The sequence below is a fragment of the Ammospiza nelsoni genome, chromosome Z, assembly GCF_027579445.1.
Source record: "Ammospiza nelsoni isolate bAmmNel1 chromosome Z, bAmmNel1.pri, whole genome shotgun sequence".
NCBI classification, from domain to species: Eukaryota; Metazoa; Chordata; class Aves; order Passeriformes; family Passerellidae; genus Ammospiza; species Ammospiza nelsoni.
In genome coordinates this window covers 27966577-27983316 of record NC_080669.1, presented here as the reverse complement: position 1 = coordinate 27983316, position 16740 = coordinate 27966577, and the positions used below count along the sequence as shown (strand labels likewise).

The following is a 16740-nucleotide window of genomic DNA, read 5'->3' as shown; positions in this document are numbered from 1 at the left end:
CTGTCCACCACCTCAATGAAATAACATTGACCCCAGTCCTGACCCTGGGTTACAATACTATTAACTGGCCTCCAGATGGGCATTGTGTTATTGACTGCAGTCCTCTGGCCCTGCATTACATTACTGAATGAATCTATTCCATTTGAAGAAAGCTTTGTATGGTACAGTCAGAATGGTCATTTTGCATACACAATAAATGTTTGATGGTGAATGACTAAGGACTGCCTTCTGTGTCTTCCGTTATAACTTTTCTTTGTTGCAATTAGCGAGCGAAAGTTATGCTACTAGATTGGTATGGGAACTTACACCAGTAACTTTGGTTGCAGATCACAAGAGTTATAAATAATATGTTGCCTAAAGCTCTGTTTTATAGGTGCAATATCTGTGCCACTTTGAGATCTCCCTTATTTGGGATGGTGGGAGAAGACCGGAAGATCTGCACAGCATGTGGTTTGACATGACTGTGCCCTGTCTAGTTTTCTACACTGTGTGAGCCTTGTTGTTTTGACTTTGTGTTTCTCTACCTCTTTCCTTTCCCACATCAACCCTTTACGTATTCAGAGCATAACACAGGTATTTCTCTACTGTTTTTTGATATGAGAACAAGGGACAGCAAGTCAGCACTGATGGATCAAATATGAATTAAGCAGTAGGCACAAACAGCTCTGCCTGCTTCAGGACTGGCAGGGAAGGTGTCAGTCTGAAGTGCTGTGTGCTAAAATGCCCTGCATTAAGACTCCCATTCCTCAGTTACACCTTTGCATTATGGACCCTCCCTTTTTACATACTTATCCATAAAGTCTTCTGCACTTTTCTTCATGTAACTCAGTTGCACACTGTTCCCTACAGCCTGAACTGTTTTATGCTGATTCCACAGATTGCTGCATGACTTCCCTGAAATGATGCTTCATTTTATTGTGAAGGGCTCATATTTTAACTCCTATGTGCTTCACAACTATAGAAGGAGAAACCGAACTTCTGATCACTTTGTCCACTTCTAGCCAAGGTGCTGGGAAACAGAAAAAGAGAGCTGATGGGATTTAGACAAACAACTTCTAACAAGATAAAAAAAATGAGATCTTCACTTTAAAATATATTTTTAATTGTCAACATATGTATCACCAATAATTGTTTTACTAAAATTACCTCAAGCTATGCCCCCTGGACATTTTCAGGTAGGATATTGGGTGAATTTTTTTTCACAGAAGGTGTTATTAAACAGCGGAATCCTGTGCTGAGAGAGGTGATGGAGTCACTGTCCCTGGAGGTGTTCAAAAAACAAGTGGACAGAGCACTCAGTGCCATGGTCTTGCTGACAAGGTGGTGATTGGTTCAAGTTTGGACTCAATGATTTTAGAGGTCTATGCCAGCTTAAATCATTCTGTGATTCTGCAAACATACTACAGGTGAACTGCCATCTTATTGGTTTATCCTGTTTTTCCTACTGACATTCATATCTCTGTCTTTGTATTTTCAGATACAATATTCTAGGTTTGTTACTTGGAAAAGAAAAAACCATGGCTTCCAACCCATCAAACCCTGCTAACCATTTGCCATACTTCTTTGGTAATATCACACGTGAAGAAGCCGAGGAGTATCTGATGCAGGGAGGAGCAAATGATGGACTATACTTGCTCCGCCAAAGCCGGAATTACCTGGGGGGCTTTGCCCTATCCTTGGCCCATGGAAGGAAGGTTCACCACTATACAATTGAGAGGGAGCTGAGTGGCTCCTATGCTATTGCAGGAGGCAAGTCTCATGCCAGTCCTGCTGAACTCATTAACTATCACTCAGGGGAAGCAGATGGCCTTGTCTGTCTACTGAGAAAACCTTTCAACCGGCCTCCAGGCGTTGAACCCAAAACAGGACCCTTTGAAGATTTGAAAGAGAACCTCATCAGAGAGTATGTCAAGCAGACTTGGAATTTGCAGGTAAAACCAGACTGATCTTGCCCTAAAATAATCTTTGAGCTAGGAGAAAAGAGATTGCAGTGTTTGTTTCCAGCTGTTGCTGCTGCTAGGTAGTATTTTTCACAATGAAATCACAGCTGTTTGAGATTTAACAGTGAGGGGTTTTTCTCCACAGTCCGTGCAGTAACTTGGTGATAAGTCTAGTTTTCCTGAAATTTAAGCCCTTAGAATTTCTATGATGTCCTGGTCTAGCATAATCTTATCTACGTCTGCACTAATATATGCCATCAGATTTGGACCAAAAATTAATACCTGTAATAAACAATATACAGAAATGGTTTGTCTCGTTGCTTTTAAATCTGATTTGTTATGGATTGATATGCAGGCAGGCACGGTGACATGATGACTTGTTTTACATCTTACTCTCTTAGTTGGCCTTGTTTCTATGATGCTAATTTATGTCCAAACCAGAAATTATTCCTGAAAGAGAGCAGTTTCTACACTCCAGAGCACTGCATCTTCAGTGCTGCAGGGGTCAAGCAGGAATTTTCCATGTGGAGGACAGATGTTGGATTTTTTCCTGGGAATGACTATAAAGAAGCCATTCTTAACATGGAAACACTAGTGTAGGAGGCTGCAAAGAGAGTATTATTTCACCTTGCGATGTCATGAGTTACCTTTATGAACTCATGAAGATACTCAAGGTTCTTAATCTCTTTTGCTGCTAGCAGGTAACCCTATGAATTCTGCTCTGTAAAATATATGGAGCAACCCCCAACTGGGAAAACCTAAAACTTGTGCAACATTTTCTATAACTGCTGAGGTTCACAGTGTCTTTTCTGATGAGTCTGAGCTCAATCTAGAGGGAAGTTGATTAGCTCTGGTTAAACGCTGGTGAAACTAGTGGAGGTTGCCCTCAGATTCTGAGCCCAATTTAGAAGTGGTAGGTTGTAGACAAGGTTAGAAATGTCTAAGTTGATATTACTCTGAATAATTCATTTTAAAATGGGGACTGTTCTGTCTGGGAAAATTTGCATTGATGTCTTTGACATAGACATGCTGCAACAGTGAAAAGCACATTTGGTTTATTTTAGTACACTGCCATAGGATATGTAATTTGGAGGTATGTTTGAAAGCTCAGACTGACACAAACTTCATTTAGCCGTGTCTCATTACCATAACAATATGACTTTGTTTTAAGCTTAAATACTAATATATCAGTGATTTTATTTACTGGTTAATTTTTCTTCTTTTTCTCAGAGGTAGAGGGAGAACCCTAGTTTTGTGATATGTTAGTTTCTGTTTTAAAATCTTTATAGCAACCAGGCCTTCACACACAACAAATATGTGCAGATTTTGGATGTCCCAAAAGCAGTCCCAAAAGACTGAGAGTCTACCTGTCATCTTTTTATTGCAGAAGATAGTTTGACTGTTTCACTGTGTTTTTACTGTTCTCTAGGGGCAGGCTCTTGAACAAGCTATCATTAGTCAGAAGCCTCAGCTGGAGAAGCTGATTGCCACTACAGCCCATGAGAAGATGCCATGGTTCCATGGGAGGATCTCTCGGGAGGAGTCAGAACACCGTATCCTCATCGGGTCGAGAAACAATGGAAAATTTCTGTGAGTTTCTTTTTCTGTGGTATTGCTGTTTGCCTCCAGTGTTACTGTACAGCTCTTTTGAATAAATCTCAAATGAGACTGTGCCCTAAAGCATGGTTCATCCACAGTGAGGGCACCCAGTTCAGCGTCATTTACATTACATGATGCTTCCTGCCCTCAAGTCCCTCACTTAACTAAAGATGGAAAACTATAACAAAAGCCTGGAACATCTGCAGGGGTGTCCACTAGGACCTGCTGGCACCTGTTGTGACCAGCCCAGGGCAACCCCTGGCCTTTGCAGCCCCACTGTCAAAGCCTGACCACCTGCAACCAATACACAGGATTGTTGAACTGATACAATTAGAGACAAACTCCCTGTGTTAGCAGCTGTTGGGATCTGTATCTGTCATGTCTCCAAGGGACAGTGGTAGTGCTGTGTTTTGTAGTTAAGCAATAAAATGACCACTTCTACCTTGACACCACTATTTTGTGTCTGGTGTTTACCCTCTGCATTTACCGAGCCTGATGATCTTTTGTTTTCTGAGCACAAATGTGGCATTAGGATAGTGACTGACAGCCATCAGGGACTAGAGCCAGGGGTTTGTTTGGAGAATCCTCATTTGAAAAATACCAGTGTTTTAACAGAGCTGTCTTTTGTCACTCCCACCCCCACCCAGAAAGTATTTATATAATGATAAAAAATTTGAAAAATTTGACTTAAAAGTCGAGGCCATGTAAGGATCACTTGGAACTGTATAATTTTTGAGGGAAATTTTATCACCTACCTGTGTAGTTTTCTTTAGCGCTCAGCCTTTGGCTTTTTTTAGAGGTAGTCCAAAATGAAACCCCACAACTGATTGCAAGAAGGATATGGTTCTTCTGTACCAATTCTTTCACTTTACTGTTTTTCTGTTATTGTGCCATACTAATTGTTAATGTGGGTGCAACCCTTGCATATTTCCGTGTTTCAGTCTCAGTAGACAGGAACCAGTAACTTCTTTAAATCCAATTCCCAGTAGAGTGAATTCCTATGAGGTCTTAACCACAAATGCTTTGACTGTAGTGACATCTCATTTCTTGAACTCTCTTTTCTTTCCTCAGTACTTGAGTTTTTTGTGTTTCATACCAGTCTCACCCAAGTAGCCATGCATGCCTGTTTTCAGCCTCATATTCCCTATTGGTGCAGACCACATCCAGAGGGGTGTTATCCAGTTGCTTCGGCTGCCATGTGTAACAAAACATTGTAATGAGCTTGTCACAGATTTTGTCATACTTGTAGTAAAAAAAAAACTGTTGAAAAGTTACAAAAATTTGTGGAGCCAGATGTATATCTTTCTGCTGCATAGGAGTTCAGAGGATTTGATGAACATAGCTGCTGTTACCAATTACCAGCCCAACATCACCACACAACCTCTCCTTTTTCTTGCCCTGTGATTTTGTTAGTTTCTTCTCCTACTTTTTAGACAGAAGGTCCAGTAATTGAAAGAAAAAGCAATCCTTTCTTTTAATGACAATTTTATATCTAAAAATATATTGCTTTTTTGCTTTCTGTTTTAACACCTTACCAAACCAACTTTGTATCAGCTGAGTCATGATGTTGATCGTGTATTAAAACTGGCAGCTTTTCCAGTTTGCCTCAGGCACACATTGGTTCCTTTGTGGCCAAAGTACTTCTTTTTGGGGAAGGGGCGGGGGGGGGCGCACAGGGGAAGGAAGCTAGTTTTTCTTCAGAGAAAAGAATCCACTAGCTAGCATTTATTAACAACAGGGATAGGTTTTGGAATAAGGGAGTGAAATTTTCCAGTAGACTTGACATTTTCAGTCTCTATTATAAACACTAGTCTCTTTTTAATCTTCTATGAGCAGTCCTACTGCTTTGACTGGAAATATTTTCCCAGCATTTTCCTATGTTCCTTAAAGATGGCCAATGAGGCATTTCTGATACTCTTTGCAGTGACATGTGCAATCAGTTGTGGGGGAGCATTCAGACCTTCTCCCATGGGACTGGATATTTCAATGGATCCATATTTATATAGTTTTGATGGAACTTGGGTGGCCACTTTCACACTGGGAGGAGAAGCCCATAGAGGAGAAAATGCTAATTTTAAGGCTCTGCTTAAACCATGACAACTGCCATTGGAGCTTAAATAATATGAATTGCTAGTGTGTTGATCTTGGATATCTGTTATTAAGGACAAGACTGTTTACTTTTGCATCTGTAGGATGCTCTCTGATGTATTAACTGTTCTTGCACAGACTTCCTATCTGGCCATTTTAGAATGCAGTAGCCACTCAGCTGCCATTTACTCCTATGGTCTCAGGGAAGACACAGGTAGAGAACTTAACCTATCCCATAGTTCAGTAGCCAGTGCAGCAAGAGAAATAAGGTGTTGTTCATTTGTGTTGAAATCAGTTATTCTACATTGCTGAGCCATTCTAGCTCTCAGACCCACACACTTAGAGGCTCATCACAAATAAAAGAACTGTCTTATTTAGAGAGGTTTATTGCTTTCAGCAGTGGGTTGCCTAACATGGGCTTGCTCAGCAGGTATTGAGAAATAAACCACTCATTTCTGGCTAACTGAAGCAGAAGCAGCAAAACTGTTGAGTGTGAGTGTGGTGCATTGTTTTATATTTCAGGCACAGACATCACAGTTTTACTTACCCAGCAGCAGTGTTTGCCAGAATATTCTGTACATCTGTGGATTGAAGGCTTTGAAGTTGTGACTGTGAGTTAGTGTTTTTCTAACACTGGTCAAGATAATTAAGCCCAGTAGCTGACTGAAAAGTAAAACTTTCAGACATGTAAGTCTAAGAGATCTTTGCTTGTTGAAGTAGGAATTGGAGCATGGGAACAAAGAGAGGAGCTAAATTATTGAAGAGATTAGGTAAACTGAGGTTATTTAACAAGTCCACGAGTGAATACTTGTATGTGACAAAAATCAAATTGTTTATTATGGAGAAAATAATAAATCTTAGAAGGATATAATATTTTTATATTATATAAAAATAAATATTTTTAACAAGGCTCTCCAAAACTTCATTACACCAGAAATTTGCTATCCATCTGACATACCTATCTTAAAGCAAAATCCAATACAGCAGTCTGTGTAATGATACAACTAACATGTAGATTTCCTTAGCATTGCTAAGATTAGCAATGATAAAGAAATACAAGATTATCAAATCTATAATTATTTTTAATGGTTTAAATATGTAAATAGTAGAAAAAATTCCTGATTGCAGTTCAAAATATCAGGAGTAGCACCATAAAAAAGCACTACAATGCATCCAAGGAAAAATTCTGAGCTAAATGTGGATGTTTTACCAGGAAGTTTTCAAAGATCTATTAAAAGTTTTTTTCATGGCTTAAAAGTCAATAAAGTTTGTATGTGGATGCTAGTTTGTTTTCAGAACCAAACACAGAAACCATGACATGAAATGGGAAGTATTTTCTACCTCTTCTGTGAAGAATGTTTATGTAAGATTGCCACTCTAGGCACAAACTTTGGGGGGAAAAAAATAGCAGTGGAACCGAAGTAAAATATTTCTAAAATTATCTGAAAAGAAACTGAAAATAGAGAACTTTATGTCTGAAGCCCCACTTTACACTAACACTTTTACATTCTATATTGGGTGAACATTCTTGACCAAACTTCCGGGGTTTATTACATTTTGTCTGGTAGGGAACTTTGATAATAGATTAAACTGTTAATATTGGTAACACTTTTATTAATATTGCAAGATTATTTTATTAATAATGCATCATTAAATATTTATAATATTGTTGATATCTATCTGAGTTCATGCATGCGTATGTGGAAGAGTTGAAAAATAAATTATAACTTCACTGAAAGCAAACAGCAGAAGAGTTAGTTTCCTCTGTAGTTTCACATAAGAAACGCCTCTGGTGTGTGGCAAGGGTTGGCATATCTTGCCATCAGTGTTGACCACTTGAGTTATACAAGCATGTGATCTTGCATATGCATTCAAAACCAGGAGTTACGGAGTTGGAGGAGAATAAAGAATATTCAGAAATACTGGTAAACTTAAAAATTCAGTATTAGGGAAATTGTGAGTGAAGGCATTGCAAATTAGCAGTTAAGTCTATATAAACTTTTTACATGTGTACATGTGTTCATGGCTGTATGTAGTTCACATAAAATATGAACAGTTGTGTAAAAGGAAAGTAGAAAACTATTTTGGTGTCATATGAGTATCTTCAGGAAGTAATGAAAATATTAAAGAGGACAAAACTGGTTTAGACTATTATAATGAGCCACAGTAATATGCCACATCATGGCATTCCATGACAACTAGAAACTAAACTGTCTCTTACATGTCACAATACTTAGTACTAGTAACAACATTTCAAAATAATAAGCTTTGAAGTGCAGTTGTCTGTAAGAGTTTTATTGTCTTTTGTCTGACCAAAGATTTGTGTTTCTGGGATATGTAGCAGTATATATTTACACTAATATTGCTGCCTTCTTCTAGGAGTTTGCTGCTACCAAACTGCATACTGAGCTAGGTCATTTTTTGACCATATAGAGCATTCTTAAGATAATTCTATTAGTGTTAACTTTCTATCCATAAAAGGGTCTGGACATTGTTGACATCATAGAAGATGAAAACAATCCTATTAAATGTAACCCTCATTCAGGGATATTAATTAATGATGAAATTCCTCTTGAAAGTGCCAAGGAGTTGCTAGGCTTAGACAAGCTATAAAAGACTGTAAAAGCTTTTCAAGATAAATGATAATACACAGACATTGAACTGTGTTTCTGGAGGTGCTGTCTTCCTCTCCACAGCAGCCTGGATGATGCCCATGACTCTTTGGGAGAGCTCTTTACTGATCTTCAGTTAGGTACATGTTGGGTGCCACTTGCAGACCACTATGGCAGAGCTGTGGCCTCTCAAGACAGGTTCTGCACTGGGTGCTTCAGCCGCAGAGTGGGTCTGAGGTGTGAAGAAAAGCTGTGACCTAACTGAGACAGCTCTACCAAGATCTCCTATTTCAGATGTAGTTTTACTGCAGAGCTGTTTGTTAGGGGTTTTGTGAAGCATGGTGTATTTTCATGCCATGGTGAAGTCGACTAAATCGACTAATTTGATGCAATCCTTCTCACAAAATTATTTTATAACTGTGCAGCAGACTCACCAGGAAATGAATTTTTAGGATCTATTGTAGATAGCAATAGTGTGAAGCTGAGATATCTCCTAAACTCTGTAGTGTTCTGACATTTCTGAAACAGCTTTGAATGTGTTAGCGAACAGGGGAGAAGAAGTGATGCAAATGAAGACAGCAGTTAATCCACTTTGCCCTTTATATAATTCTTTTACAGATGGTGCCAAGTTCATTACTTATTACTCGCAAACTTGGAACATATGCAATGTGCAGCAGATCTTTGAAGTGATAATGAGTAGCCATGTTGTTAATAGCATTGCCAGAGAGATGGCCATGGAGAGAGAGGGCAAGACAAACAGGGAATGGCTGGAGCTCCATCAGCAGTGGGGAATGTCAATGTCTCTGGCATCAACAAAGCTGTAATTGCTGAGAAGGCAAAGCAATGCCAAGAATAAAATTTAGTATGCCTTTGGATCCAGGAGCAAGAATAATTTCACACCATTCCTAAAGCAAGCATTTTGCTTGTTTATTTTCTTCATAATTCTCCACTGCAGAATGCTGTGAATTCTGTTTTTTCTACACAGTCAATGAGGCATATTGTGGTAGCAATTTATTTCTTTGACCCTCAGGGATATTTTTCTTTAGAAAGAGGGGGATCATTTGGGCTTTCAGATGGAAACAGAAAAAATTGGGACATTGTTCTTTTTGCTTCCAAATGAAAATACCAAAGGAAGGAATGAATAGCTATTTACACTGAATGTAATAACACTCCAGATTGTAATTGGTTGCTGTCTAGGTTACACTCCCAAAATCACAAAAAATACTCAAACACACATTGCATGAAATATAAAATCAATACCTAAATATTCTCTGCATTGCATCAGGTAACAATTTTAATTTCTACATTCCTTATTCTGCTGTTTTAAAAATGTATGTCACAAAAAAATCTAGATACCTTGGGCACTTCTCTAATATACCTATGTAGCTATGTACTCAAATCTGTTCTCAGTGAAGTTGTTCATAGTTCTGATGAATTCAGTGAATGAAACAACAGTGTTGTTTGCTTTCAGGTGTTTATTATCTTTATGTTTTTCTTCTGGACATTTGCAATTCTCTGCAATAGCATGTAATGGAAGACGAGGTGATACCTGACTGTTGGCTTCCTTCCTTGCCAAAATTTTTCAATGAAGGCCTTTTTATTTAGCAGTTTCTGTTGAAGAACAGTTAATACTGTGTTTCATTTCATAGCCCTTTAAAGCAGAGAGTGCATTTGGAATTTTGATTTTTTTTTCTTAACATTCCAGAATTTGTTACTTTCCATACAAGGAAAGTTCCATATGTGAGGAGAGCTCCCAGATCTGATGTGAAGGCCCTGGGTAATGCAGGCAGTACCATCAAGATGTGAAACTTTTCTGTCCGTTCAAAGAGGTTTCAGGTTACAACCTTTAAGTTTGAATAGCATTTGCCTTTTATTCTACTTTTTACAGCAGCTGTTGACATAGAAAGGAATACTGTTACCCAGCTGCAGTTCTGGAGGCTTAGCCTAACCTAGACAGCTATTATCACAGTCTGCAAAACCAAAGTGAAATTGTGAAACGTGGCTTGGGGCAATCCATGCCACACAGTAAGGGTTCAGTTTGCCAAAACTGAGACTTGAGCTGTCAATTCAATGCACTTGATACTTCTGCCTTTCAGACATATTTAGAAAAAGGGTAGTATCTTCTGGTTTTGTGTTTTGTGGGGATCCAGGTTGTGTACCTCCTGATTTTATCTTTTGTAGGGATCTAGGTTGTGCTGGAGTTGACTGACTGCAGTTTAAAGCCCACCTGCTCCATAACCCTTAGAGAGAAAGGGTCCCATGGACCCTGACTGATCATGTGTTAGAATGGAGGTTTTTCAGGATGTGCAGTGATAGAGCTGTCTGACAGAAGTTGTCATGGCTATAAGCTGCAGATGGCTCCAGAGTTGTGTAGCTGTTTGGTTAGGGGAAGGAAAACCTCTGAAATGCAATTACAGCCCTATAAACCTGAACTCCACCTAAATCCTACACTGAAGAGGGATAGAGCTTTTTGGGTCTGTGCCATAGTCTTCAGAAATCAGGGCTCTCCCCTCCCGTTGGTGCCTGTGCTCTCAAGAAATGTTTGCAGTGCCTCTCCTGAGAGTAACAAGTCTTGGAAATGAGGACCAGTTTCAGTAGAACTGAATTGTATTGGAGCCTCCATTCCTTCCTGTGAAACATGAAGGATATTTGTTACTGAGAAACAATCCATTGCATTTTTATAATCTTATTTGTGCTGTTCTCAACAGAAGCCTGATTACAATGAAATGCCGTTTGTTTGTGTTTTAGAAACAATGCCCTCTATTCTGAAGATATTTTTCTCAGCTTTATTTGCTTTGAGCAGGTCAGAGGAAGACTAATTAAAAGCCACTCTTCATTGTAGCAGAGCCTGTTGCTCTTCACTGGTCAGTCAGCACAGGAAATCAGCATGCTGAGAAAACACCTATATGCCATGAAGAAACCACAATGTGTTTCAATTTGCTTTAGAGACTTACACAACCTACTTTGGTGTCAGGAAAAAAAACCTGACCCTACTTCCCTTTTCTTTTAGCCAGTGTCCTGTTCACATCTTAGGCAACAAGAATCATTTTATTTGAAGGAAAAAGGTACACAAGTAATTCAGGCAAAATACACTCTTACTTCAACCTTGAGAGAGTCAGCTGACAAGAATACTTTAATACTTGACTCTGCAATCTCCTGAGATATAACAGCAAATACCAGTGTTGCACCAGCAAAGGTTCTTAAAACCTTAGTGAGAATTTACTGCTATAATTCTTTTCAAGGCTGCTCAAAAATTCAAGTGAGAGAAAGTAGATTTCTGTGCACACCAGAACAAGAAATGTTGTAGTGCTCCAGAATCTAAGCTTTTCATTTAAAAAAGAAAAAATCCAGTCAATTTTATTCTAACTCTATTGCTGTCACACTGTCAGCTGTCAGTCAGCATGGGAGCCTGACTGAAAGAAGAAGCCTGCTTTCCAAACTCAGAAATGTTGCACCAACTATATTGGAGGTAGTAACAAACTCCCATCTATTCTGCATCCAGTAGTCAGAATATACTGGTCTCAGTGTCAGCTAGCCCTGAGTACACATATAACAACTCTGTCATGCTTTATAGGCATCTCGGAGGGCACTCATAGGTCTCCTGGAAGGAGGAGATCATCCTACCTTTGAATTTTAGACAAAGTTTTTATATTACATTTAGCAGTCTCTCCGTGGTGAAGTTTAGATGAGATATGTACACTTCAATACGATGTTAAGTTTCATAGGAATTTTATGTAAAATCTGCAACAAAACATTAATGTCTTTCCTGAAATTATAAGAATTAATGATTACAGAAATACATTATTTTCTTTAAATTCCCAGCCACACAGCAAGCTATTTCAAACACAAAAAATTTGCCATTTCACATTATGTTCTTTTAATATTTTATCTTCTGTTCTTACTGTCATCTCTTTATTTCAAAATAAAAGATAAAAGAGAGGCAAGCCAGTACTGCAGAACCTTTAAAATGCATATTTGCCCCAAGAGTGCTTTATGCAGTGTACAGTGTTCTGTAGCTGCCCTAAAGTGCCTTACATAATTGATTTTTTGTTTTCATCTGTTGCCTTTTTGGAAGAAAAAAAAAAGAAACTTTAGTCAATTAATCTGAAAGTTAATTACACTAAGAAATAAATGAAAGGCTTAACAAAATGTTTTCAGAAGTTGCAGTGCTGATTTTGTTTTGGTTTTAATTCAAAATCTTTAAGGAAAGGGTAAATAAAAAAGAATGTTCATTCCTGGTAAATCCTGAAAGTCTTTCTTATTTCTACAGTATCCGAGAAAGGGATAGCAATGGTTCCTATGCCCTGTGCCTACTGAATGATGGAAAAGTACTGCACTATCGTATTGACAGAGATAAGACAGGAAAACTCTCCATACCAGATGGAAAAAGATTTGACACCTTGTGGCAGGTCTGTTAAATTTATGTCACGTGGATATCTGTCATCACATTTCTATACAACTGACCAACTGACCAACGTTGTTTTAATTTGCCCTGTGACAATAGTCTTTGGCTAAAACCAACACATTTTGGCAGGTTATTTGTGATATGTTTCCAACATTGTGCGGTTTCTGTATATGAAGAAAATATATGTTGATGTAGAAAGCTATGTGAGCGTAGAGAGTTCAATAATTTTTAAATATGATGTTGCAGCCTGGCTGAGTTCAAAACTGTGATTTTTATTAGTTATTATATTATTAGCTGAACATTCTCTAGAATTAAAATCTGTTCACATTTGCAAGTAACCATTTTCAATAATGGATATGCTTGGTTTAGTCTTTTGCTAATGTAATTTATGACAGCAGCAACAGAATTCTAGCAAGCAAAAAGAGGATGGTTTAAGGTGTTGCACACATAATGCAGTCTTTAGCTTTGAAATTCTCTACCTTCAAGTCTACTAAAGCATGGCTTGCTGAGGCTTACCACCCAAATATGTCTGGATCTTGGTAAAGAATAAGCAATGAAGACAGCCACAGCTGACTATGCCATAGTTGATACTAAAACTGAATACTGGTGAAATTACTGTGTAAATTGAAAACGCTAAGGGAATTGAAATCCCTGCAGAAATCTCTTATGTCCTCCTGCTTAAAAATCTATTAAAATGAGTTAAGTGAGTCACAGATCTAAAATATGAGTCTTTGCTTGCATATATTAATTCTTAGGGGTTTTGCATTTCTTTCCTGATCTTACTAGAAATTTAAAAGCAGCTCTGCTATCTTACAGTTTTTGTGAACTGCGAACATGCCTGCAACTATTACACTCACAGACCTTCTCCTTTATACCCAAATGGAAAATATCAGTAACAAACCTGTAAAACATGATGTGGGGAGGACAATACAGGAGCACAAATGGTCACAACTACTGGTGCTACATTTATTAACTGCGCACATCCCATTGTAATTCTGAGGTCCAGAGAAAGCATTGCATATTAGGGCAATTCTCGCACTGTAATCATCCCCAAAAATTAAAAAGAAAAAAAAAAGAAAAAAGAAGAGGAGAGTGGGAACTCAGAGACATAAAAATAAGTTATTTACTCAGAGTTACAAAGCTGTTTGATAGCAGAACTGGGGGGAAGTACTGACCCATCACAGTGTACATTTATTCACAAGGTTCCTTCAGAAACATGCACCCCTGCTAGATAGAAATAAAGCAAATAACATGTGCAGTAAAGAATTGTGGTATTCCAAGGTCATTTATTGTAATATAGATCAGCTATTGTACATATGCACACATTTCTAAAGAGACAGTATATTTAATTAATATATTTAATACCACCCTCATAGTTTCTTAACTTTTTCTCTCATTATTTCTTTTTTTTCCCTCCCCTCTCATTCTGCTAGTTAGTTGAGCATTACTCATACAAACCAGATGGATTATTAAGGGTTCTTACCATTCCTTGTCCACAACATGGCTCCGAAAATGGTGAGTTATTCCTGTTATTTTTATATGTGTTAAAAGACATAATTATGATAAATGTGTGTGAATTTTTTCCACTTCCCATATAGGTGGGTGCAGATTTTCCACGTTTTCGAATGAGGTAATATCTGCCAGACTGTGCATGATGGAGGTGGTATCCTGTAGCTTAGGGCTACCAAGTGAAATTACTGCTGGGTCTAAATTATTGTTAGATCAGAAATGTGCTTTGCTGCTCAAAGTGGTAGTGTGTGTTACTTGGACCACAAACATGAACAAAGTGCTCTTCCCAGCACTGCTCCAGTGGTCCTTACTCTGAGCTGAAGCAGTCACAGCAGCAGTGCTGCTGCAGGAATTCATCATGGGTGTAATGAGTCATGTGCCCAGCAGGTGAGTTCCTGTGTTGGGGGGAGCAGGGCAGAGCGAGGCACTGGCTGCACCCAACACTGAAAGTGGGGTCAGAGAGCCATTCCTTGATAACTTGTGGGAAAGAAGGAGAAGAGGTGGGGGAAAGTGTCAGTGTTGGGTGATAGTGTTGGTTTTTATCCTGTTTCTTCATTAATGTCATATCACACTGAAGAGATGTCCTCCCTCTTTCCCTGACTGAAAGGGGAAAAGAGATGGATCTGACTGATCTGTGTCCAGCTTGTGCTCTTCCAGAACTGGTATTCTCTCTGTAAGGTCACCTTCTGTCATTCTAACTGGATGCCAGTGCCATGGTGAGAGGATATAGAATAATAAAATATAATCATAGAACCATTTAGGTTAGAAAAGACACTAAGATCATCAAGTCCAACCCTGAAGTTTTTACATTTTCCATTCATTTGAATGACTACATGCTTTTTTTCCACCATTATTTTCATTCTCCTTTGAATAATTTAGGCTCTCCACTTACTTCTGTCTCTGTGGCCAAAAGTAGCAGAGTCTGCTGCATATAAGAGACAAAAGCAAAAAGAAGATGGTCCAAGAGAAACACTGTAATGGGATCTAAAAACTTCACAGTTGGTCCCCTCTGTAAAATTCTGTGTTCTTACACAAATTTTTCACCTTGTTCAGTATCATTTTACATTTGATTCTTTTGCAGATAATCTTGGTTTTAATACTCATCCTTCTTCTGGAACACTTCCTAAGGTAAATGAACATGGTAGTATAGCAATAGCATTCATTTGAGGAGGATTACTGTCACATACTGTTCTGGGAATCCTAATTCTTGGGTATTATTTCATCTGTGAGTTTATTTTTTGGGTTATAAACAGTGATTTGAAAAGAAACTTAACATTCTACCATGGTATTGCTTTCATCAGTGTTTTGAATGCACTAATCATAATTTAATTTTGTGAACCTCTTTTACACATATCATGTATGTGATAAAACAGTATTTTACATAGTCAAGGTACCTCATTGATAGTCATATTCTATAATGTTGTATCAGCAACACTAGGAGGAGAGATACAACATTGCTTATACTGTTCACTTTGAGAATCTGCTGACTGAAGCAGAAATGGAAGTTCAATTTATTTTCATATTTGGTCTGTGCAGTTAACATCAGACTTTGCACAAGGGTTTCGTTTCTTATGTACTGCTTTAGGGTGATTCTTTCATCCACTCCATGAAGAGTGAGCAAGTCCCCCTGTTACTATAATTACCTGAATTCTCAAAGTCCATTGAATACGGAAGCCATCTGAGGTGTGATACATCCACAGAATCACGTAATACTGTCTTGTTCAAGGTAGTTGATTTCATCTGAAATAGGAGTGAATTTTAGTCATTTCCCTGCATAACTTAATCATTTAGATCATTATCTTGATGCAGTCTCATATTACAGAAAATAAATTTATTCAAATAAGCGATTACTTCCATTTCAATACAATTGACTCCTAGCAGGCCTGTGAACTACCACTCTCATACCTTCACTTCTGAACATCAGGTACCTTTATAAAGAATTTGAAATTAAGCAACCAAAATCAGTCCCTTTTTAATTAGAAATATTTTAAAATTTATTACTTCTTTATTCTTAATAATATTTTTAATTAGAAAAAGTAAATATAAAAATACTGCCTTGAGGTTTGTATCTGTGCCATTTACAAGGATGTCCATGAAGTTTAAGCCCACAAGACCCACATGTGTATCATCTGGTATACATGCAGTTGTAGAGATAGGGCAAGCATATGTAGTGTGGTAATACTGTGTTATGTTTCATAATATACACAGAAAAATTCACAATATAAGTGTAAATGTAACTGCTACTGCTTAAGCCTTGTCATGATAGCTAAAAAGAAAATCACCAAAGCTAAGTGAAAGTGCCTATTTTGCAAAGAGTGTACTAAAATATTGTTTTAATTCTCAATATATTTGATATTTTGAATTTCTTAAAATTGAAATCTGTGTTTTGTGTTTTCTTTGGGACTTTTTAAAAATGAGCCTGCTAAATTACTTGCTTGTACTATAAACATAGAAAATGGAAAATTTTAAATAACTAATACTGCTTATGGAGCTCAAAAATTTCACTTAAAATTTCCAGGTTCTCACACATTAATACTTGTGTGTAAAAGCAGTGACTCATGAAGACTTTTAATATGCCTGAAATACA

The 16740-nt window shown here is 37.8% G+C and overlaps 1 protein-coding gene across 2 annotated transcripts in view; it reads left to right on the top strand.

Moving 5' to 3' along the window:
• Positions 1–1517: 1517 nt before the first annotated feature.
• The window catches only part of SYK (spleen associated tyrosine kinase), a 30702-nt gene continuing 15479 nt past the window's right edge, over positions 1518–16740 (top strand). For both annotated transcript variants that reach the window (XR_009420414.1, XM_059492234.1), the window contains exons 1-5: positions 1518–1931; positions 3370–3530; positions 12510–12648; positions 14078–14159; positions 15235–15281. Coding sequence is in view for 1 of the 2 variants with exons in the window: in XM_059492234.1 (XP_059348217.1) it covers positions 1518–1931; positions 3370–3530; positions 12510–12648; positions 14078–14159; positions 15235–15281 (843 nt within the window). In the remaining variant the exon portion in view is untranslated. The remainder of the gene's footprint in view (positions 1932–3369; positions 3531–12509; positions 12649–14077; positions 14160–15234; positions 15282–16740) is intronic.